The sequence below is a fragment of the Brassica rapa genome, chromosome A05, assembly GCF_000309985.2.
Source record: "Brassica rapa cultivar Chiifu-401-42 chromosome A05, CAAS_Brap_v3.01, whole genome shotgun sequence".
In the NCBI taxonomy this organism is placed as follows: Eukaryota; Viridiplantae; Streptophyta; class Magnoliopsida; order Brassicales; family Brassicaceae; genus Brassica; species Brassica rapa.
The window spans coordinates 27,710,905-27,733,507 of record NC_024799.2 but is presented as its reverse complement, the minus strand read 5'-3'; the positions used below and the strand labels follow the sequence as shown (position 1 = coordinate 27,733,507).

At 36.8% G+C, this 22,603-nt stretch overlaps 6 protein-coding genes across 8 annotated transcripts; 4 read left to right on the top strand and 2 right to left on the bottom strand.

Moving 5' to 3' along the window:
- The first annotated feature begins 1,277 nt into the window (after positions 1–1,277).
- LOC103870926 (uncharacterized protein C9orf85 homolog) lies at positions 1,278–2,871 on the top strand. Its single transcript, XM_009149120.2, has 7 exons — positions 1,278–1,520; positions 1,618–1,739; positions 1,821–1,873; positions 1,984–2,047; positions 2,157–2,199; positions 2,303–2,350; positions 2,462–2,871. Exons 1-7 carry the CDS (start codon positions 1,440–1,442, stop codon positions 2,702–2,704), a joined length of 654 nt encoding a protein of 217 aa, XP_009147368.1. The 5' UTR covers positions 1,278–1,439; the 3' UTR covers positions 2,705–2,871.
- A 238-nt stretch (positions 2,872–3,109) lies between these two features.
- Positions 3,110–5,505, top strand: LOC103870928 (COBRA-like protein 1). Its single transcript, XM_009149123.3, has 6 exons — positions 3,110–3,490; positions 3,823–3,902; positions 3,974–4,430; positions 4,503–4,659; positions 4,750–5,030; positions 5,103–5,505. Exons 1-6 carry the CDS (start codon positions 3,388–3,390, stop codon positions 5,390–5,392), a joined length of 1,368 nt encoding a protein of 455 aa, XP_009147371.1. The 5' UTR covers positions 3,110–3,387; the 3' UTR covers positions 5,393–5,505.
- Positions 5,506–5,528: 23 nt separating this feature from the next.
- On the bottom strand, positions 5,529–8,019 carry LOC103870927 (eukaryotic translation initiation factor 3 subunit M). The gene is made up of 10 exons (XM_009149122.3): positions 7,791–8,019; positions 7,463–7,592; positions 7,242–7,380; positions 6,943–7,155; positions 6,714–6,852; positions 6,469–6,619; positions 6,268–6,377; positions 6,100–6,197; positions 5,942–6,011; positions 5,529–5,863 (listed from the first exon to the last, which is right to left on the bottom strand). Exons 1-10 carry the CDS (start codon positions 7,881–7,883, stop codon positions 5,756–5,758), a joined length of 1,251 nt encoding a protein of 416 aa, XP_009147370.1. The 5' UTR covers positions 7,884–8,019; the 3' UTR covers positions 5,529–5,755.
- A 105-nt stretch (positions 8,020–8,124) lies between these two features.
- On the top strand, positions 8,125–8,745 carry LOC103870929 (60S ribosomal protein L39-2). Its single transcript, XM_009149124.3, has 3 exons — positions 8,125–8,230; positions 8,319–8,422; positions 8,515–8,745. Exons 1-3 carry the CDS (start codon positions 8,228–8,230, stop codon positions 8,561–8,563), a joined length of 156 nt encoding a protein of 51 aa, XP_009147372.1. The 5' UTR covers positions 8,125–8,227; the 3' UTR covers positions 8,564–8,745.
- Positions 8,746–16,150: 7,405 nt separating this feature from the next.
- On the bottom strand, positions 16,151–22,423 carry LOC103870930. 2 transcript variants are annotated; one of them, XM_009149126.3, is made up of 3 exons: positions 21,133–22,423; positions 19,734–20,985; positions 16,151–16,479 (listed from the first exon to the last, which is right to left on the bottom strand). In XM_009149126.3, exon 2 carries the CDS (start codon positions 20,865–20,867, stop codon positions 19,734–19,736), a length of 1,134 nt encoding a protein of 377 aa, XP_009147374.1. In that variant the 5' UTR covers positions 20,868–20,985; positions 21,133–22,423; the 3' UTR covers positions 16,151–16,479. The 2 variants fall into 2 exon arrangements, with proteins under 2 accessions (XP_009147374.1, XP_009147373.1); XM_009149125.3 differs by lacking the exon at positions 16,151–16,479 and adding an exon at positions 18,735–19,024.
- On the top strand, positions 16,475–19,575 carry LOC103870931 (protein LONGIFOLIA 2). Of its 2 annotated transcripts, none has more exons than XM_009149128.3 (5): positions 16,475–16,772; positions 16,890–16,939; positions 17,026–18,447; positions 18,522–18,672; positions 18,747–19,575. In XM_009149128.3, the coding sequence occupies exons 1-5, from the start codon at positions 16,622–16,624 to the stop codon at positions 19,433–19,435; spliced, it is 2,463 nt and encodes an 820-aa protein (XP_009147376.1). In that variant the 5' UTR covers positions 16,475–16,621; the 3' UTR covers positions 19,436–19,575. The 2 variants fall into 2 exon arrangements, with proteins under 2 accessions (XP_009147376.1, XP_009147375.1); XM_009149127.3 differs by having other exon boundaries at positions 17,017–18,447.
- Positions 22,424–22,603: the final 180 nt, after the last annotated feature.

Sequence of the window (22,603 nt, the reverse complement as noted above, 5' to 3'; positions counted from 1 at the left end):
CTCAGATATTTTTACTAGAAATCACAAAGATTCAAATAAATTTTGTTTATAAAATTTAGTGATTAACAAATACATCTCTTGGCAAAACAAAGAATTTACAACACGATGAGATAATCATTACAATATTATTTAAAAATTGTTAGATATGAAGCAATACTGTTATATTGTTCTCATTACGATAATAACATATTAAGTTAAACTAGTGGTATCTTAATTAAGTGTTTGTGGTTAAAAAATTTGTACTTATTTTAGAAGTTTAACGTGGTTACTACGTTAGTAGGTTTGGCTAACGCTATAAAGGAGATATTCTACCTAACAATTTAATTGGTTTCGGTTTATATTTTTCCTACTTGATTTCGTAAATGTATTTAGTGGCATGTGTGCGTTTTTAACAAACAAACAAACAAACAAGAAAAGTGGTGTGTGCGATTGCGAATTAAAAGATGGTAGATAGAAAACCTAACAATAGTTAATACATTTTGACCGGAGTGTAACATCAATAAAGGTGTTCATTAGGATGCAAATTAATTAACGTAGATCGTCAACGTTATTCTACTTTACTTAACGAAGGAACATTCCCATGTGGGAAAGTTATACAAATTATCTTCTGATCTTGACATTCCTTTCAGTGTTTTAGACGAAATTGAAATATTTCAAGCATGACCATAATAAAATACACACGGATAATAACTGCTCACTAATTCAGTATATTATACGTTGGATGTTATAAAATTCCATAGCTTTTAACGGACAACATTAGTATTATCAACAACCATCATTGATCTTTTGCTTACATCTCAATAAACATTAAATGAATGGAGTAACGTCGTGGGTCGCTCGTCGATGCACGATGCATATGGTCATTACATGCATCGTGAAAAATCCGAAAGAGTTCCTCTTTTTTTTTTTTTCTCTTATCCATAAACATTACATGAGCATGAACGTGTGATGATTACACAAATACAAAATGTTTGAAACATCCAAACTGGAAAAAACAAAAGGAAACAAGTCATCTAGACAAATCCATATAACTAAGCATATCAGTCTTCCTTTTACATATTGGAAAAATGATAAAGTCAAAAGACTCAAAACCAAACAAATTAAAACTTTTAATAGTTTTGGGAAGTTTATAGAAAACATGCATAAACCGAATAGAGAGAAAATAAAACAAATATCTCAAATGTTATTGATATACATGGGCTTTACATTAGTAGATTAGCCCATCACGAAATTCATGCCATAATCGGCATTCAAAAGGGCCCAATGGACTTGAAACTAAATTTTAACAAAAATAAATAAAAAGGTCAGCGAAAAACCCTAATTGTTTCTTCTTCTTCTTCCCTTGGCTCGCCGTCTCACCGATCGAATCATTTTCTCTGTTTGTTCGTTTACTCGCGCGCTTCGAAGCTCTGATTTTGACAGAGAAAAAGAAGTAAGAGATGGGCTCACGACAGGGACCACCGAAGCATCAGAACAAATTCGCATGGGTACCCAACGCCGGCGTGAAGATCAACGAAACCGTAAACAATTTCTCTCTGCTCGTTCTAACGAAATCCATTGAATACTTTTAAGCCAAACAATTGAGTCAAATTGTCTGAAATTTATGAATTTTTTTAGGAAGTGGGCGGGAGGTTCCGACCGCTGTCGGAGATAACCGGAGTTTGCCATCGCTGTCGGGAGCAGATCGCTTGGAAGCGAAAATACGGCAAATACAAAAAGCTAACCGAACCCGCCAAATGGTATGATCTTGTTCCCTGAATTTGATTGTTTCTCTGTCGAGAAAATTCGAAAGATTCAATTTTTATTTTTATTTGGTGTAGTCAGAAGTGTTTAAAGCGTAATGTTCGTCAAGCATATCACAAGTTATGCACTGGTTAGTCTTCTGTTTCTCTCTCTCACAAGCATATTACCTTCCCATGACATTAGTTAGGTATCTCGGTTTTGTAGTGAAAGTGATGTGTTTTAGTGAAATTCTGATAACAGGTTGTGCCAAGGAGCAGAAAGTGTGTGCAAAGTGTTACTCTTCTTCTGAGCAAATCATGGGAAGGTAATTTTGATTGCTGAATAAAGTCTTTCTTTTGCTTCTGCTAGATACTGGTTTCTTTATATTGTGAGCTTGGTAGCTAAGTTTTATAAGGTAATTGTTTGTTTCTCAGGGATATATATGAAGTAGAAGCTGAACAGAAGCTGCTCGATGAGGTTTGTCTATTTAGTATTTAGTACAACTCTCATTTCCTTCTTATTGGAGCTTAAAAGAAGCTTTACAGGGTTTCGATATTAAAACTTGGTTAATGTGTTGCAGACTATCAAGAATGCTAGGGAAAGAGATCGAAGGACACTTTTGCGTGCTGTAAGCTTCACTCTTTTAACTATCTATATAATATTTCCAAACAAGTAGGATGATATCTTTACTCTGAAGTTTGTGTGAGGCCTTAAAGTTGTGTGTTTTTGCGTTACACAGATGAACAAAGATAGCAACCCAAAGAAGTCAGATGAAGAAGCAACGAGGAGCGATAGCAGCAAGGTTGGTGATGTGTTTCCATCAACATCCCTTGAAGAATATGCAAACAAGTCTGGAAGAGTTAGCGGGATTGTTGGTCATGGCCATGTCGTTGACGATGAAGAAGATGATGATGATGTTGCTAGTGAACCTGAACTAGATGAGGACCACAGTGGTGATGATGATGACGAACTGCAAAAGTAATCGTAGTTTCGGTTGTAGTAGTTCTGTCAATTTTGATAGGCTTGTGAGATTTTGCAATACTCGTTATGCTTTTAATGTTTTGATAAACTTTTACTTATGTTACCTGCATATGCTATGGCTATAATGTATTGGGCTGAACTTAAAACAGGCCTCATTGATTTTCCTTATCTGCCCTGTTTGACAGCAACGTGTATGACACTGTCTGGAGATTCTCAAAAGTCTTTGGATTCACTGAACAATAGTAATAAATGTGAATCAGAATGTTTGAAATTAGAAAAGAATTGCAGGCTAAGTTGCATAAATACGTGTGCATTAAGGCACATTATTACACTTGGCATAGCACATCTCCCGCTAAAGCAACTTTCTTTTTGGCTTTTCATTAATCTCTCTACAAAAAGCTGGACTTCTCCATTCTCAATGAACACTTATGAGAATTTATAATTAAAAGAAGATTAATTACAAAGACTTCGAAGTTAATTGGTCATTACTTGTTTCTAACTAAAATCTATCATCTTTTTTCATGGTTGTTAATCAATTTGACTTATCTCCTAAGCTTTTCTTTTTGCCTTAAAGTCTATATTACACCGAGATTCTTCATCCCTGTGTTGTCACTTGTCACTTGTCAGAAGTTAAGGCTAAAGAAGACGAAGAGTTTCCCTCTCTCTCTTTCTCTTGAGCAAAAAATGGGGTTCTTGTGTTCTTCTTCTTCTTCTTCTTCTTCAATCGTCTTCAAGCTCGGAGTTTCTTTAGTCTTTCTAGTTTCTTTCTCTAGTTACACTCCTGCAGGTAAGCCGTAAAGATTCCATCTTTATCCAAGTTTTATCGCTGTTGTACTGTTGAGTATACAGTTTACTTTCTAGAGTTTTCTTCAAATCTCTGAGTCTGAGTGCAACTTTCGTTCTGAGGTCCTTATTAATTGACATTGCAAGAAGCTTGTGTTTCTAGATGCATATAGAAAGAGAGCTGTTGAATAGTTTTCTTCATTAAGTCTTCATATTAATGACATTTCATCACTAATGATCTGTTATAAAAATTAGAAAGATAAACTTTGAAGCATAAAAACAAAAAAAAAATCCAATTATTATGTGCTCATGATGTTGCTTTTGGGGTTTTTTCAGATGCTTATGATCCTTTGGACCCAAGTGGGAACATCACTATCAAATGGGACATCATAACCTGGACCGGAGATGGCTATGTGGTATGTATATATGCACACATTATCATCAACATATCTTGAATCTTGATTGTGTTATTTGTTCCACGGTGCAGGCGACTGTAACCATGTATAACTTCCAGCAATACCGACACATTCAAGCACCAGGCTGGACTCTAGGATGGTCATGGGCAAAGAGAGAGGTTATATGGGGAATGAACGGAGGACAAACAACAGAACAAGGAGACTGCTCAAAATTCAAAGGAACCATTCCTCATTGCTGCAAAAAGACACCTTCTGTTGTTGATCTCTTGCCTGGAACTCCTTACAATCAACAAGTTGCTAACTGTTGCAGAGGCGGTGTGATCAACTCGTGGGCTCAAGATCCAGCAACCGCTGTTTCCTCTTTCCAGCTCACCGTTGGACAAGCTGGAACCACTAATAAGACGGTGAGGGTGCCGAAGAACTTCACTCTAAAGGCTCCTGGACCCGGCTACACTTGTGGCCCTGGGAAGATTGTTAAACCTAGTAGATTCGTTGGTACTGACAAGCGTAGAGTTACACAAGCAATGAGTAAGTTAATACTCTTCTTGAAATAGTTTGTAGCTTTTAAGTCAAACTGAAACTGAGTTTGTGTTTTGACAGTGACTTGGAATGTAACTTGCACATACTCGCAGTTCTTAGCTCAGAGGACACCTACTTGCTGTGTCTCTCTTTCATCATTCTATAACAGCACAATAGTTCCTTGTCCTACATGCTCTTGTGGATGCCGAAACACTTCTCAGCCAGGGAACTGTGTAGAGTAAGTTCTTCTCATAGCTCACATTACCTGATTAAACCCTGTTAGCTTTTTCTTTTAATCTTGGTGGATTCTTCTTTGATTCAACCACAGCTCAAAAGGTCCAAGGATAGCATCTGTTGTTCCAAATACAGGGAAGAGCTTGTATGTACCGCCTCTGGTCCAATGTACAAACCACATGTGTCCAGTGAGAATCCACTGGCATGTCAAGGTTAACTACAAAGCCTACTGGAGAGTTAAAGTCACCATCACAAATTTCAACTACAACATGAACTATTCTCAGTGGAACCTGGTGGTGCAGCATCCGAATTTCGATAATCTCACTCAGACTTTCAGCTTCAACTACAAGCCCTTGATTCCTTATGCTTCCATAAGTAAGTAACCATCAGAGTTCTTGTTTCCATAGAAAGGAAGAGTCCTGATTTTTGTTTATTGGTTTTGTGTAGATGATACTGGGATACTCTGGGGAGTGAAGTTCTACAATGATCTGTTGATGGAAGCTGGACCATATGGGAATGTACAATCTGAGTTACTTTTCCAGAAAGAAGCATCAGCTTTCACACTTGAGAAAGGTTGGGCGTTCCCTAGAAGAATCTATTTCAATGGAGATAACTGTGTGATGCCACCTCCTGATTCTTACCCTTGGCTCCCCAATACCGCCTCAAACAAACCTATCGGTTCTCTGTTTGCAGCAATCTCCTTGTTACTGACTGTGCTCTTACATGTAAACCTGTAAGAATCACCTTAGTGTAGAATTTATTGTACTTTATGTTGTTTGAGGAAAACTCATCAGAGTATTATTGGCTTAGCATCTTGTCTGTAACACTTGTAATCAACTATTGTCTTTCATTGCATGTCCACACTAGATCCAGTTGAAAAAGTATTCTCAGTCTTGATTATCAAAACAAGATATGTTATTAAGCGAGACATAATGTATAGCAAAACTCTCCTCCACATTGTTTCAGGGAAAAAAAAATATTCAAAGACTAAAAAAAATCTCTGCAACCAAATGCCAAGAGAGGAACAAAAGCTTTTAAGACTACAACGTCGGGTTTGAGAGCTTTCTGGCAATGAAAAAGGGTTTAATATTGATAGCTAATCAACGAACACTCAGGCCTTGAATTGCTGCAGCAGATGATGATGACTGAGAGCCTTCCTCGGTTACTTTGTTTGATTCGATTGTACTTATGACGTTTCCAATGTTATCCTAACACAACACGAAAAAAAAAAAATCAGATTAAGGACATGTGTTGCATGGAAAATGAAGTTGAAGTTTTGTACTTACCCGCCAAGTCGCGAGCTTAGTTCGAAGTGACTGCCATTGCTTTGATCCGAATTCACGCTCGGAACAGCGGCTGAAAGATATAAATAATACCATCAAATTATCAACTTGCATACGTATACATATCTATCAGTAAGAAAGTTTCAATCGAAAGGACTTGCCTGACAATAACAACTTGGTTCATCTGATCCATCTTACAATCGATCAGTTTTGCAGTTATTGCCTTCACAATCCATAGTTCAACCTCCTCTTCCTTTACCTGAAAACACACAGAGAAAAGTAAGCAAACTAATAGAGTCACATTTTTTTCATGTTTTCTGAGTTTTTACCTGTAGAGTGTCTTTAATTGAGGTGTAAGGTATTTTGCCAGACTCATCTGACGCTAAGTCCACTAGTGACAACAATCTCATCTTCGTTACACAATCTTCATCGACAAGTCCTAAGAAACAGGCAGATATAGAAATTAAGGATTCCTCCGGGGATCATATTAGAAGAAAAAAATACATAAAACGGATAATACAAGTTAGTACCATAGCTTTGCAGACATTCTGAATTTGCAGCTTTGAATTCACTGTAAGCATTCAGCCTCTGGGTAAGAAAGATCTTTAGTAGCTGGTAAACCGGGGCATACTTAGTATCCTTCTCTAATTGTGCTACGGCCGGCAAGTCCAATAAATCACACTGCAATTACATTATTATAATAAGAGCTATGTCAAAACAAGAAAGACGGATCCTACACATCTCAGTCACATCAAGCTTTTACGAATTATGGTACCTGGAAGATGCTGGAAGCCTTGACAAATTCAATAACTGCACGCACAGCCTCCTCCTTCGCTTCACCCAGGACTTGAGCATCCTCATTGGAGAAAGTCGCTAGATACTTCGTCAGGAACTTAAGGGATTCATTCACCAAGCTGGAATATTGATAAGATAAAATCATGAGGTTATAACTAAAAGGAAACTCGGGAGAGAATGGCTGATGAGCAGGTTATAAGTTGCAGTACCTTTTGTTCTCTCTCAGAACATTAGCAATGGCAAGGAAGAGTTCCCTCTGATCTTTAGTGTCCACGTTCCACTCTTTCAAGAAGTTATCAATCTTCTTAAAAGAAGGAACAACGTACTCAGTAACCTTCCCTTCAACAGCCAGCGTAAGAGACTTCATGTAGACTTGGAAACGAGCATACGGGTGGTCCAGAAGGTTATAAAGATTGAAGAGGCTATACAAAGACAAATAAACCAACAAATCAGAAGTATGTAATTATTAAAAAAAAACATTAAACAAATAAGCTGGAAAGGATCATACATCTTCAAACGAAGTGAAGCTTTGTCATTCGGCTGCTGAACAACCTTAGAAGAGATAGCCTTCACCATTTCGAGAACATCCTCAGGGCTATTCGAATTCTTAACAAGGCTGCAGATGATGGTGTAGGTACACTCAAGATCTGAATCAAACATGCAAACAACATCAACCTACTGATAATGCAAAAAAGGATCTGCATTGTGTAATATAATAGAGAAACAAACCTTTCTCAGACATTTTGGAAGAGACCAATTCAGCTGAAGTAACCATCAACGAAGCCAACTCCAACCACTTTCCTGCTACTATCGACTCCTCAGCCTCTCTACATAGCCTGCTAATCTCTGGCTCCGCAGCCTAATCAAACAACACCAGTTCCAAAATTTCAAACCACAACTTAGAAAATTAGACTAATTGAATTTGTAATATGCATCAGAATCATGAAAAATAACACAAACTATTCAAATTGCACCAATGCAAAGTTCAATCAAACTGATTCTATCATTCATGCTTCACCAATGAGATCATCGAGACGAAAAGGATTAGAGAATGTACCTCGGGACCAGCATCAGCCCAGGCGAGCTGGGAAGTAAATTGAACTACGGCGAGAAAGGGATCTTCTTCGGAAGTGGGAACAATCGTCGTCATAGCTTCTTAGCTCTCTTCTCTCGGCGGCGCTGATGAACAATAATCAAAAACTACAAACTTCTTTCAGCAGCCGAGCAGAGAGAGAGAAGAAAGAAGCCCTAATCCACATTTTTATCTTTCCCGGTTAAGTTAAACCGAACCGGGATCGGGTTCACTTAATTAACGGTTTAAGCATCGGACGGCTGGTTAACCAGTAAGTAAAAATCGAACGGTTAAGATTGAGCTTTGCTTTCTTTACACCGCGTATAAAAACCATTGACTTCCTCAGACTATTATCATTTGGAATTAGGGTTTTAGAGCTGCCGTGTTCCGCCGGATCATCACCGTTGCCACCTCAAGCAAAGATGGTACTTTTAACTCGTTCACTCTTTTCTCCTCCATATTTCTTATCTCTTTTACTTTGCCTGATTAATTTTTTACGATTAACTGTTGTAGCCGTCGCACAAGACGTTCATAATCAAGAAGAAGCTTGGGAAGAAGATGAGGCAAAACAGGCCTATCCCTGGCTGGATCCGTCTCCGTACCGATAACAAGATCAGGTTCTTCTTCTGTTTAGATCTTTCTTTGTTTTTTTGAGAAAAAGTTGGAGTCTTTGATACTGAAGTTGGTTCGTTGTTTATTCTTCACGTAGGTACAACGCTAAGCGTAGGCATTGGCGCCGTACCAAGCTCGGGTTCTAGATCATCCGAGCTCGCTGCCATGACTCTGATTCGTTCGAGTTTTGCTATTTTACTTTCGGAATTGTGGTTAAAGTTTTAGTTTTTATCTTGTGGATGTTAAATCTTAAAAGACTTGCGTATTGCATGAATAATATATTATGAGTATCTAAAGTTACACCCTTTCTATTACGTTTTGTTATTGATTTGACTCTGCTTCTAGTTTATGATGAATACATATCATTCGTAAGTAGATTGTGAAAATGCTCCGATTCAATCCCTTTGCTGAGGCTTTTGGGCATTGTCGTTTCTTTTGATATTCGAGCATTTGTTTGTTTATTTCTAGAGGAAAAAAGAACATTGTTTTGAGATCTATATACAAGCGCACAGATAAAACTCACAAAACTCAACCATTCCACTCCATTGCAATATGATTTTGGCCTCTCTTGTTCCCATTTTCATCCAACACATTTTTTGGTTTTTATCAACTTCGAAATAAAAAAATTCAGTTCTTTTGAATCTCAAAATGTTTTAGAAAATCTTCTCTATAACGGAGTAATCACGGAAACGAGTATGTAAGAAGGCACGTCAAAAGGATTGGTCTTTACCTCTTTGTAGTTCATAGAATCTCTCTTCTTTTACGATTGGTCGCAAATCAAGGGAGACAAGAAACAGATGTGAAAGTGGATTATTCACGGAGAGAAAAAACTGGAAAAAGAAAGTTTTCCATAATGGGCTTTTCTTCTTGAATTACTTATGGGCTTTTTGTTTATCTTACTTTGAAAGTTTGGTAATGGACTATGTTTTCATTTGATCAAAACTCACTTATTAGGTGTCCAGAAAGTGGCTGTCTGCTATTGGTCCTTTTTATAAATCTTTTTTTTTCAAAAAAAAAAAAAATTAAACACCCTAATGGGTTACTAGAGTTAATGATGCTCTAAGGCCAAACATTTTATTTTTCTTTGAGTAATTCTTGGGTTCACCCCCTAGGGTGAACCTCTAGGTTCACCAACCAATAGTGTTTGAGTATTTGATATTTGATATCTTTTAAAAAAGGAAACAACATTAAATTTCCAAATAAGATTATCTTTTTAAAATAAAAAAATAAAAATACATAATAATAGTTACAAAAAAAAATAAATAAATATTTTTAAGTCTTTAGCAAAATACTAAACCCTATACCCTAAATCTTAAACCATAAACCCTAAACCTTAAACTTTGGATAAACTCTAAACGTTTGAAAATCTTAAACCCTAAATCATACATTAAAAACTAAATTTTAATAACACTAAACCCTAAATCCTAATCACTAAACCCTAAACCCTTGGATAAAACCTGAATCCTTAGATAAATTATAAACTGTAAATAAAAAATATTTAAAATTAAACTCTAGAGTTTATGATTTATCCAAGGGTTCAGAGTTTACCCAAGGGTTTAGGGTTTAGTGATTAGGATTTAGGGTTTAGTGTTATTAAAATTTAGTTTTTAATGTATGATTTAGGGTTTAAGATTTTCAAACGTTTAGAGTTTAGCCAAAGTTTAAGGTTTAGGGTTTAAGATTTAGGGTATATGGTTTAGTATTTTGCTAAAGACTTAAAAATATTTATTTATTTATTTTTTGTAACTATTTTTATGTATTTTTATTGTTTTATTTTAAAAAGATAATCTTATTTGGAAATTCAATGTTGTTTCCTTTTTTAAAAGATATCAAATATCAAATAATCAAACACTATTGGTTGGTGAACCTAGAGGTTCACCCTAGGGGGTGAACCCAAAAATTACTCATTTTCTTTTGGTCTTTAATTTGAAAGCCAATGTTAAAAATAAATTTTAGATAACCTTGATTAGAAACATGACAGTTTTCTAGCTTGAACCAGAACAAACATTAAACGCCCGGAACAACTGTTAGGTTTGATATGCACTAGTTTCTAGCAGTAGGGTTTGATGTGCACTAGTTTGTTAAAATAAAAACTCACTTATTAGCAGTAGGGTTTGGTATGCACTAATTTGTTAAAATAAGTAGAAACAATAAAACACTACAGCAGTGAAAGAAAAAAGGCAAGAGTTACAATTGCTTTGGAAATTCTGACAGAAAAGAACCTAATCCATTATGTGAACCCATGACTTCGAGGATGATCATCATGATAGAATATGTACGAACATCCCATCATTAACCTACGGATGAGATTCCCAAGTTGACTTCTTTAAAGATTTTAAGTGATGTTGAAAGATGGCAATGACGACGTGTGAAAATCAAATCGTACTCTGCCTTTGAATATCTTTCTTTTACTTTTCATTTGGCGCCCATTATATTCTTGCTTTTTTTTCTTGCTTTTTTAGAGTACAAGAATCTTGTATATGACCGACCTTAAATTATTTGAAAGTAAATGATCTCATGGGCAGGATGGTTCTATTAATAAGGGAAACTATGATTCCTATAATTCTTAGAGCTGTAGCATATCGTTTCCTTGTTGGTTCCGAAGTATGTACTATATATGTTCAATGTGTAGTGAACGAAACAATAAAATAGTCTTTATTTTGTAACAGTGAACTATTTAACATGAGTCGCACGTACCAAGTGATATCCAAGGGACCAAACATTATAGATATTAGATAATCAGGAAATGAGCTCATTTTGAATATTAAGATAGAAATAACGAGAAAGTAAAGATTGCATCAGACAAAGCATAATGATTCTTATCTTATATGGGTTCCATACTTTATCTTTTGCAATTGTACGCCCATTTTGTAAAGTAACTCTGCATTAATTTTTTATGGTTTACGGTATTATTATGGCTCCATTTCTTCTGCCCATGTGTTAAACAAAATGTATTTTCTGCAAAGAATCTAACAAACTAATTTCCAAGGTACATGTACTTGTGAGCTTATAATTACTTTATGGGGTCTTAGATTTGTGAAAGTAAATGCCCATATGAATATATGATTACCACAACTCAAGAAACATTTTAAAGCTAGCATATCCAACAAATGAATTAACTTGGTATGGGTAAAAGTGCAAATGAAATGACCATGTGCATATGAAAGAAGCTATAAAACAAATTATTCTAAAAGATTTATCACAGTTTAATCATTAAAATTACTTCTATATATTTCACCTAAACACTAAACATAACACTTGGAATCATGTAGCTAAAATAGAGCTACCGCGTGTTCTGTTTGAACTTTACGTTCTTATGAGCTAACGGATGCTTCTTTTGGTAAAGAATACTATATGATACAACATGTCATACTTTGTAATGTTAATCAATAATCAAGACCAACGTCTTAAAATTAACCGATCGATAAACGATGACAGAAATCACTTTTTGTTTTTGGATTTCCCTAAAATTAGATCTGTCGTCTCATGTGACATTGAATTATAGTAATAGATAACTATAAGCATGAATGAAGAAAGGAATCCTTGCTTAATTAACAATCTAGACGTTTAGAGATGTATCGATTCAAAGACATATTTCATCGTTTCTTACAAATAATATACTAGCTTTTGCTTCACTAATTAATACTAAAAATCACGGAAGTAATAATATTAATTATCGATTACCATAAGCCAGATGATTAATTATAGTATATAGTCAAATATGATGGCTTAAATATATAGTCAGAATAAAACCAGTACTATTAAATTCACGTAGAATTGTTATTCGTTAGATTTTTTATTAACATTTTCCAATAACTTCCAAGCAGGAATTATATAGCCATACGAAGATGTGTATGTAATGTTGGCATCCAAAATCAAGGAGAGAAACCCCACAGAAATTAATGGTGAAGTTAAACAAATGTTGAATGGTGGAAGATAAGTGGGATCATGTGCCAATAGTTGAACTGGATGAATAGACATTGAAACTTAACGTAAAAGAATACACACTGGTCTTTTTAATTGATTTCAAAATTGCTATTTCTAAAATATTGTTGAAAATGTATTTTGGTTAGATGGTTCCCCATCAACCCCAACACCAAGTCTCACTTGCCCAATTGCTTCATGTGACTTTGTTCCCCTTTTATCTTTTTCTTTTTTGTTCCCTTCCTCCTTTTTTCACTTGTCTATTATTTTCCATTTATTATAGATATTCCATCTTATCGGGCGAAGTATGTTTGGTGCAATTAATTGTTTTCAAAAAAAAATGTTTGGTGCATTTAATTTCTTTATTTAGGAAAAAATATATGTCCATGTTTGACTGATAGTTCATTTTGTAAAAATGTCACGTTCGAATCTCATCAGCTGCACGAAAGTATTTAACAACGGACTCTTATCTTAAAGAAAAACCATTTTAAGAAAACAATTTCCATATAAATCATATATATATATATATATATGTATATGTTACTTGATTATCTAATTTATTCTTTTAATTTGATTGACAATTCAACTTCAACATCCTCACATCACAACACTGTCGATTTTTTCGTTCACCCTGTTAATTGTTTTGATGCAGTTATGAACCATTTATATATACACAAACACTGATTAAATCCATGCACCATTCTTCATCACATTTTTCGTAGAATCGATTGTTAATTATAATAACTACACGTACAGGGCATGCATGATATATATAACGTAGATACTTGCTATATATAGTTTGTGACTGGCGTAGAGAAATATCAACTAGTAAAAGCAAATTTTTTTCCAAAAACAGTGACTCTTCTTTATCTTCGTAACACATTCTCTCGCTCCTAAAACACTGAAAAGTTAATCTTCGCTAGTGCGAACAACTTTTAGTAACAATCAACCATACTGATCATTGCATAAAGTGTTGTTACGATAATATACCATTCACATGAAGCTTCAAAAGTCGTTAATCATAAATTGTTACCAAGGCAATAAATTATTAAAAATAATGAAAAATCATTTATACGGAAAGATTGAAAAGTATAAGAGAAAACATTAAAGATGACGCGCTTGATATTGTAATAGTATATTCCTTGGTACTTACTAAGGTCAAATCAAATTAATTTGTTTTCATGCGAGTTAAAGAAAAACATTTTTGTAAGAAGAAAAATTATATAGATAATATTTATAAACCCCACCTTCTTCACAGCTCATTGTGGAACAAAGCACGTGATATGTCCACAAGCTTTTTGTGCTTAGTACAGACTCAGGACATAAGAGCACCCCCATTGAGGGTTCATGGGGGGAGTTTACACAAAAACCAAGAAAATAAAATAATAAAATAATTCAATTCTATGAACCCTCTCTCTCCTAAAGTTCTCTTGGTTGAACCCCTCTCTCCTAAAGTTCATCACTGTAGCGCGGGCCCCACGTGGCGTGGCGGCCCGCGATTGGTCTAACTTTTTTTTTTTTTTTAAAAAACCATAAAAAAAAAGAAATAAATTTTAATAATAAAAAACTAAAAAGATGAACCCCAAGAGGGGTTCATTGATGTGGATGCTCTAACCCTCAAATCAACGAAGACAAGAAGTATTTTTTTTTTTCCCATCTAAAATTTTATTGATTAAAGGGCCAAGCCCAGAATATTACAAAGCCCAAATCTTACACTTTAGGCCCACATCCATACAACCCTAGATCCTTTACTCGAAGCGGCTCAACCGCTTCGCTCCGCGGCCGCACCTCCGCTTCAAAACACCGCCGGTGAGACGAAACACCGGGACACAGAAGCACTCACTAGCTTCACAAACTCCTCATCGCAAGCTCTTTCCACCCAAGAATGTTCTATTTCGGAGAGAATCGATCGGTGAACCGAGATCTCATCCGCCTCCATGCTTCACTAAAACTGGGAAGAAAGCTTCGCCGCGACATCACCCTTTATCACCGGAGAGCTTCAATCGTCCTCAGACGAGAGCTCCTCCATCCATCAACTCCAACCCAAACCCAAATAAACCAAGACAAACCCAAAATACAAACGAAACCCTAAAACAGTACTAGGGGAACCAGAGCCGGCGACGCAAGGCCCAGAACGCCTTCACCCCCGGAGACTAGAGCCGGCGATAGCAGAGCTTAAGAAGCCTCCGCCTCCCGGAAACAAGACCGGCGGCGATGGAGTTGTATAAGCCTCCACCTCCCGGAAACGGAACCTAAACTAAAAAACCGACTTCACCACGCCAAAAACTCCCCACAATCGCGTCGTTACTCCAACCGTAACACCACCAAAGATGACGGTTAACTCCCCGAGTTGTCACCGATGGATGGGACTGGACCAGAGCTCCGACAAGGCGGTCGTGAAGAGGAATCGAAGGAGAAGCGGGATGGTTATCTCTCTCGGAAGAACAAAAGGTTCCGGCGACGGCACGAACGCTCACGCGCCGGCCGTACGCCGGACCCAGAAACAAGATCTAGTTTCTCTCTCTAAAAGGTGAGTTTAGTTTAGAAGGCGAAATGACATTGTTATTTTTTTTTAAAGTCGAAGACAAGAAGTATAAGACGACGACTTTATAATATAATAACCCTCTACTTATTTTACATGCTAGATTCCTTAATTTTGAATTTAATAACTCACATGCAATAAAAGTTATTACATCATCTATTAAGCAATCAATTTAATACCTAGCAACCGACCATTTTTTATAACCAGATAACAATGAATTAGAATTTTCAGAAGTTGTTTTTATAAAAAAATTACATCGAAAGTTTATAATCCTCCCGATCTTTAGAAAGAGAGAAATAATCTTCTACTTAGCAAAAAAAAAAAGAGAAATAATCTTCTGTCAATACTTGTCGCTTGTCCACAAAACGTAAATCAAATTAGTTACTTTCACTTTCTATAACTAAATAATCTCCTTTCTTAGTGCCTGAACAATTCCTTGTAAGACCCATCAATCTCAGTTCATGCATGCTAAAAAAAAAAATTCTCAGTCCATGCAAGCTTTCTTCCAGTCACCAATCCACTTTCTCTCATAATCATTTATTTTGATTTCATGCTGCCATTAAAATACTAATAATATTTTCTTATTCTTTTAGATAAATATATTATTATTTTTTTGTTCAAAAATATATTATTTATTTATTTTCAAAAATTATGTGTGTTTCTGACAAACTCCACATGCTCATGTAAAGGGCCACCAAGACTTCTAAAGACCCAACTCCATTATTTTGTCCACATGGATGTGAAGGAAAACTTAGCTAATTATAACTCATACAAAAAAAAATTCATTTATATATTTCATATTATTATTATTATTGTGAGACATAACCAAATAGCATTTGGAGATCAAAATTTAAAGTTAAAACCCTCTATCAATTTTTATGTTATAACCAAATTGTTTCTTAATTATGCTTTTAATTATACATAACATAACAGTGAATTATCAACTGCTAATCGATAAAAGAAACTCAAATGACTGCTGAGATAACTTTCAAAAATATGATTTTTATAGTATTGGATTATTATTATTATTATTATTAGTAGTAGTAAATTATTCATCAATTTACTATTTTACACCAACAAATTAAGATAAACTAAATCAATAAGAATAAGAACGTTTCTTACAATACATCCAAAATATAACCAGTTTTTTTTTTCTAATTTCAAAAAAGCATTTAACTTTGGTATAATAAGTTAGTCTTGTGCTCTCATGTGCAGAACTTTCATCGTAAAGAGGTGAACCAGATTCCTAATTATTTGCCAAGCAGAATTTTTCAGAGCTCTGACATAATTGAAAGAATATATGATAAATACAAAATTTGTTACATGTATATAACCTTACATGTTAACACATGTACATTCTTACATTATATATGCTTCAAAGCTTTCCGGCGACAGTTGTATCTTTTGCCTTTAAAGAAACAAACCTCTTTATCAAAGAACTAAAACAAAAACCTTTTTTTCCACTTCTCTTCTTTCTTCTTCAAGGTAGCCTCCAAAGCAAAACACCAAAGAGCCTAATCTGTTGTCTGGTCATAACTTCACAAGAAGCTCCTTAATGCTGGCTTCTTCCTGTCCATTTCTTCGTTTCTTCTCCATCTGAAACACACACAAAAAGAAACGCTAAATCCAGAACAGAGGAAGAAGACGAAGAAATTGGTAACTGCAACAACAGAGTTTATGAAAGTTCGTTTACTTAGTTATTTCTTTTGAGATAAGGAGTTAAGAAGAGGAAGAAGATATGTCTGCAAAACTTCAGTATAACTTGTCAGATGAGAACCCAAATCTGAATAAACAGTTTGGATGCATGTATGGGATCTTTCAAGTGTTTCACCGGCAACAATATCCGGCGAGACCAGTCTCAAGCGATGTGGAAAAGTCTCTGCCTCCAGGTAACTTAAATTCTCTCTCTTTCTAAATCTCAGTCTAGTGTTTAGGACCACAAAGAATAAACAGAGTAGTTTCACTACAACCAAAAACTACGAGTTAAGAAGTGGCTCATTTTGCAGGAGAAAGAAAGGAGATTGTCGGTGAAATTAATATGGAAAGTGAAGAAACGGTAAGAATCTAAACCAATTTGTTCATTCATCTCTAAGAAATGAGAATTCTGAAAAAGAAAGACTAATAAAAAAACAGAAATTGCAGGGAAAGAGTACCAAGAAGAAGAAGAAGTCTGCAGTGAAAGAAAAGCATAGAGTATCTTCCGAATCCTCTTCACGGCCTTCCTTTTCGTCTTCTCCACGCTCCTCGAGCTTCTCGTCTACAGAAGTCAGTACCACGGCTTCTCAATTCGACCAGCCTGGAGAGAAGCAGATCAGAGAACAGCCCAATGCTAGGCCTATGATGCCATTTGATCTGAAGGAGCTTGTGAAAGGCTCTATTAATAGAGAAATGAGAACCAGAAGTGAAGAAACAGCAGCCTTCACTCAGCAGCAGCAGCCCAATTCAGCTAGAACTAGTTCAAATGAGTGGAATGAAGGTAGTGGAAGGGCTTTGAAGTTTAAGGAAAGCCATAGGCTGTCTTACGACGAGAGGGAGATGAGAAACAACGGATACAAGACGGACTCGAAGTTGAAAGAGACACCTAGGTTGTCTTTGGATAGTAGATCAAGTCCTCCAGTGAGTCACAGGAGATCGAGTTCGAGTGTTGTTGCCAAACTGATGGGGCTTGAAGTCATTGCGGACAATTTTGAAACCGAGCAGAGAAAAGAGAACCTGTTTTGCGACTCCCCAAGGCCACAACCAACAGCTCTACAGAGATCTAGAAGCGTTGGTTCCATCAAGAAGATACTACCTGCTTCTTCTAAGTTTCCAATGGAACCAGCTCCGTGGAAGCAAATGAAAGCAGGAGACGCTGCACCGACGGTTTATGGAGAGATTCAGAAGAGGCTTACGCAGCTGGAGTTCAACAAGGCGGGAAAAGATCTCAGAGCTCTTAAGCAAATACTTGAGGCTATGGAAAAGACGCAGAAAACTCACCAGCCAGTTCCAGCTGCAACAAGTCCAGCCATGAACTTCAAATCTACATCGATCGTGGTAATGAAACCAGCGACTCCAGTTTCCACTTCCTCGCTGCAACAGAAGGCCGCCTTGCCAAATGTCAATGTTGGCAACACCAGAAAACCTCAAAAAGTCACCTCGGGGAAGCAGAACATTGATTCGACCAAGAGCACTAGCCCAAAACCAATAAGGTCGAGGCAAACTTTGGTGGCTAAGTCAGGTAAGAGCCAACAGCAAAGCGTTAGCCCAAGAATGCAGCCCAAAAAGCTCGGGTTTGAGAGGCAGTCGCGACCAACTACTCCAAAAGCAGAGCCAGGCAAGATCCAAAGGCAGCTAGGTAGTAGACAGCAAAGAGAGTCAGACTCACCGAGAAGAAAACAAGGGATAAAACCTCGCAGTAGTCTTCAGCAACCTGATGACCGATTAAGCGATGCGAGCAGTGACTTGAGAAGTTTAAGATCTGGTAGCAACATAAGCTTGGGATCCAATGGTGACATCGAGGTTACAAGCAAACATCGGCTGGAGAGAAACTGTGACTTCGCAGAGCTGCATGCCTCAAAACAAAGGGTATGAAACAAATCTATTTCTCTTCACTTCTCGATTTAATTCATTAGCTGAGTCTCTTCTTTTTACTAATGCAGAATCCAGACTTTGGAACCAAACAAGACAGGCCATCTCTTAAACCTCTGAAAGTTACTGTTGAACAACCGAGCCCTGTTTCAGTTCTTGATGCAGGCTTCGACGAAGAGGATTCACCGTCCCCTGTGAGGAAGATATCCCTCAGTTTTAAAGGTAAGGCACTTGCAAGGATTCACAAGGTTTTGGTTTGAGTGAAGTTCTCATCTTCTATTTGTTTCTCTTGCCAGAGGACGATGCTCTACGTTCTGAAGAATCTATGTGGATAAATAAGCCTACCGGCGTCTGCAGATCCATACTATTGCCTGAGAATAAGGGTCCAACGCAGACAGACTCTGATCTCCTCGAATGCTTCCCTGATGAAGATGCAAACATCAAAAGCGGCGACCACAAGTACATCTCGGAGATACTGTTGGCATCAGGGCTTCTGAAAGATCTTGAATACAGCAAGATAAGCATCCAGCTGAACCAAGCACGTCTCCCTATCAACCCTGGACTGTTCTTCTTCCTGGAACAGAACAAGGCCAGCAATATGACTCTAATATACAACAAACACCGAGGCAGGGAATTCAGACAACAGCAAACAAATCTGACTGAGAAAATCAGAAGAAAACTCATCTTCGATACCGTTAATGAAATTCTAGTTCAGAGGTTCAAAGGTTCTGCAAATCCAGTTACAACAATGGAGAAAAAATTAGAAGCGGAGGAACTTCTGCAGACACTGTGTTCGGAGATTGATAGGTTACAAGAGAACAAATCAAAGTGTATCTTCGAGGATGACGAGGAAGACATCATATGGGAGGAACTGCAATGTCAAGGCATGAATTTGAAGGAGTTTGAAGGTGAGAATCCAGGGATAGTGTTAGATATTGAGAGGATGATTTTCAGAGACTTGGTTAGTGAAGTTTGCTTCTGTTAATTTAATGGGTATCACTTAGAATTGTACATGGTTTCTGGGTTTTCAGCCTTGTTTCTTCTCTTCCTACTTGATTGTGTAACAAGCATATATATACAGGTCTAATTAATAAAGTAAAAAATGCTAAGAGCATAGTTGGTCAATCAGAACAATTTTCATTAGGAAATGGAGTTAAAGGCTAAGATCATATCAAATTAGTAACAAATTCTTACCCTAAAAGGTAATGTATCCAACTGCAAACGATCACTAAACTCAACAGGCAAAGCTATTCTGTCTACATGTACTAAATTGACGATGATACCTATTTAACATCTGAGACGACAGTTCCCAAATCAATCCTTTCGGTTCCTAACTTTTTCTCCCTCTTGTCTCCACCTTCTTGAAACCACCCCTGTTCCTGGACGCTCCTCTTTATCGCCAAACACGAAGGTCTCTTCAGAGTTCCAACCTTGAAACGTAACAAAGTTTGTTGAGGTCTTGCACCATCTTTCTTCTCTCCATCCTCGGATTCAGCAAACCCGTTCTCCTTGTTGATATCATCTGACGGAGTAGATGCCTCAAGAACTGGGATGCGATGGTTGTTGCTCATATTCTTATCAGGGACGTGGTTGATGCTAAGCTCCACAGGGCCGAACACAGGTGACACTTCCTTCTCCACGAATCGAAGAGGTGCGGTAAGAAATGGATTACCTTCCACTTCTTCTTCTCCTTCTGTTGATTTTCTAACATCATTTGGAGACTTGAGTACTTCTAACCCACCACCATTGAAAGAATGTTGTATACTCGGTAACGATGGCCCATTTTCTTTACTCCCAACTTCTACTTCGATTGCGCCTGCATTAGCTTCCTCTGATATATGACACGATTTGGTTCGGGGAAATGCAGGAAGCCAAACCGGGATGTGCTCATCTGGAGGTTCTACTCCAACCTCATAGAAACTAGGAGCAGGTCTTTTCTCTCTATTAACTGGGAAACGAGGTAGAGCAAAAACAAACGGCATCTCCTCCGCTTCTCCTGTATAACGAATAACATCCTTAACTACACTGGAACCAGCAAGACAACGGTCAGTGTCCGAAACACCAGCGAAACCCACACCAGACCCCAAATCCTCTAACGCCTGAACAACATCCAGAGAATTACCCTCTACTCTACCTGCTACGTTAGCATACAGCTTAGCAGTCTTCCCAATGCTCTGGACATACTGAACCGCTACACCGGTTAGCTTATCAAGAGCAGATTCTTGAAAAGAGCTAAACCTAAGGCCCTCGCGTGTTGTATGTGAATCCTGATAGACATTAACCTCAACACTCTCGCAAATCTGAGCCACAGCCATTCTTGCAATAGCGTAGGCGAAATCACTGCCTTGAAAAAGCTTTCTCTTGCCCTGTGATTCTCTAATCTGAGTTCTTCCACCTTCTCCAACTCCATTGCTCATGTTCAAACTCTCTTACAGCTTCACCCAATGGAACCATTGTAAACCAAGGCAACACGCATCCCTCTCGGAAACACACAAAAATCAATTCACTTCCAGCGAAAGTTAGTTACTTTGGCACCTAACAAACGATAAAAGAAGATTCCTTTAGTGAAAACTGAATCCAATTTCTGCTAAACCCTAGAAACTTATCGGGTCCAATTGAGCTCAACAAACCAAACTACGAGAGGAGTAAACCAATACGATTAAAAGGAAGTAGAATTCTTACCGGAGAAGAAACTTTCTCCATCAAAAACGTCCAAATTCGCCGGCGAAGAGGAACCGACTAGCTTCGCCGGTGAGGGAAAACTCTAGTGAAGAAGTGAAATTGAGAGAGGAACGGCGCAGAATTTAAGGATTCGAACGCGATTTAGAGTAAGCTCGAAGTGTAAAACGCTCTGCTCGATCCAGAGAGGAGGAGGAGATTTGAGATTTCGTTAACTTATAGACCAACCGGCTTTTATAGACGCAAGCTTTTTTCTTTCTCTTGAGGAAATTAAATTACTAACCGAATTATTTTAATGGTTACAGCGATGATGTAATAATTATTGTGGTTCTATAATGTTATGTATACAATTATTGCCAGAAACGATAATATACTTGCCATACAATTTCCTATAGTTTACTTGGGCTTTCTAGCTCTCGAACAAAACCTCAATACAATGGGCCCTTATAGAGTAGCCCAATAACTAATGTAAAAGAAAAATGAATAACTTATAGGGTGGCCCTTAAAACTGCTTTCATTCTTGCTAGTTTTTTCTTGTCAACTATTCTTGCTAGTTTCCGAGTGAAAGTTATAATGTTTTAGACTTCACTATGATGATAACAATCTCTACTTCTACACAGCATATATAAAATATATTTTATACTCGTTTTAAGAAATTTTCACACGTATATCTGTGTACTATAGACGCTGCATGATGGCTAGAGCGACATGGAAGCTTTTTGCAGAAAGTATGATTGAGATATGACAGTGTCACAGAGCATTGGATCGGTAGCCTTTTTACTCTATTCAAATATCAAAGATATTTACATGCTTTTGTCTGCAAACTTTTTTGTTACCCCTAGTTAATTATTTCCTCTTACTCCTTCGTCTTACCTGGCCCTTTAAATATAAATAAACTTTAATTAACAGAAGAATAATCTAATGTTTACAAGCTTTTTTCTGTTGTGTCATACGTACATAGTATCTTTACTTTAGCCTATTGTTCCACAAACAAAAAGACTTTAGCCTATTAAGTGCATTTGAGTTATAGCATACAAATCCGACGAGAGCATTGACTGAGCGTGATCTCAACTTCTTAATGCAATTATTAATTAACTAACAACACCGTCAGTCTAAATGTGGCCTACTATGCTAACTAATGGGACACTTAATTGTGTGCTCAAATCCGCTCACAATGAATTTCTATTTGATCACTGAGTCAAGCATTTTATCACATAACACACTATAATAATGTTCGATTACATTGTGCATCAAATAGGAAACATAATCTCTTATGCGATACATTATTACCAGCTGAGTCAATAGACTATAGAAAATATTACAAACATTTCACATTATTGTGCAGTCTCTCCATGAATCTAAATTTATTTAGCTTGTTAGTTTCAAAAAATGTATTACATTCCATATACTTATAATGTTATACAACAAATAAAAACTAAATAAATTAATATTTAATGTTTTGTGTTTTGTGTGT

What these genes read in the sequence shown, in the direction of transcription:
- LOC103870926 (XM_009149120.2), top strand. Translation starts at nt 1,440, where the DNA reads ATGGGCTCACGACAGGGACCACCGAAGCATCAGAACAAATTCGCATGG. An exon ending in GCGTGAAGATCAACGAAACC is followed by an intron (nt 1,521 to 1,617) that starts GTAAACAATTTC and finishes GAATTTTTTTAG; the next exon opens with GAAGTGGGCGGGAGGTTCCG. An exon ending in AACAGAAGCTGCTCGATGAG is followed by an intron (nt 2,200 to 2,302) that starts GTTTGTCTATTT and finishes AATGTGTTGCAG; the next exon opens with ACTATCAAGAATGCTAGGGA.
- LOC103870929 (XM_009149124.3), top strand. An exon ending in CGTACCGATAACAAGATCAG is followed by an intron (nt 8,423 to 8,514) that starts GTTCTTCTTCTG and finishes TTCTTCACGTAG; the next exon opens with GTACAACGCTAAGCGTAGGC.
- LOC103870931 (XM_009149127.3), top strand. Translation starts at nt 16,622, where the DNA reads ATGTCTGCAAAACTTCAGTATAACTTGTCAGATGAGAACCCAAATCTG. An exon ending in GGAAAAGTCTCTGCCTCCAG is followed by an intron (nt 16,773 to 16,889) that starts GTAACTTAAATT and finishes CTCATTTTGCAG; the next exon opens with GAGAAAGAAAGGAGATTGTC. An exon ending in ATATGGAAAGTGAAGAAACG is followed by an intron (nt 16,940 to 17,016) that starts GTAAGAATCTAA and finishes ATAAAAAAACAG; the next exon opens with AAATTGCAGGGAAAGAGTAC.
- LOC103870930 (XM_009149126.3), bottom strand. Translation starts at nt 20,867, where the DNA reads ATGAGCAATGGAGTTGGAGAAGGTGGAAGAACTCAGATTAGAGAATCA.
- LOC103870928 (XM_009149123.3), top strand. Translation starts at nt 3,388, where the DNA reads ATGGGGTTCTTGTGTTCTTCTTCTTCTTCTTCTTCTTCAATCGTCTTC. An exon ending in TAGAGTTACACAAGCAATGA is followed by an intron (nt 4,431 to 4,502) that starts GTAAGTTAATAC and finishes GTGTTTTGACAG; the next exon opens with TGACTTGGAATGTAACTTGC. An exon ending in CAGCCAGGGAACTGTGTAGA is followed by an intron (nt 4,660 to 4,749) that starts GTAAGTTCTTCT and finishes ATTCAACCACAG; the next exon opens with CTCAAAAGGTCCAAGGATAG.
- LOC103870927 (XM_009149122.3), bottom strand. Translation starts at nt 7,883, where the DNA reads ATGACGACGATTGTTCCCACTTCCGAAGAAGATCCCTTTCTCGCCGTA. An exon ending in GCTTCACTTCGTTTGAAGAT is followed by an intron (nt 7,156 to 7,241) that starts GTATGATCCTTT and finishes GTCTTTGTATAG; the next exon opens with CCTCTTCAATCTTTATAACC. An exon ending in AGAATGTCTGCAAAGCTATG is followed by an intron (nt 6,378 to 6,468) that starts GTACTAACTTGT and finishes CCTGTTTCTTAG; the next exon opens with GACTTGTCGATGAAGATTGT.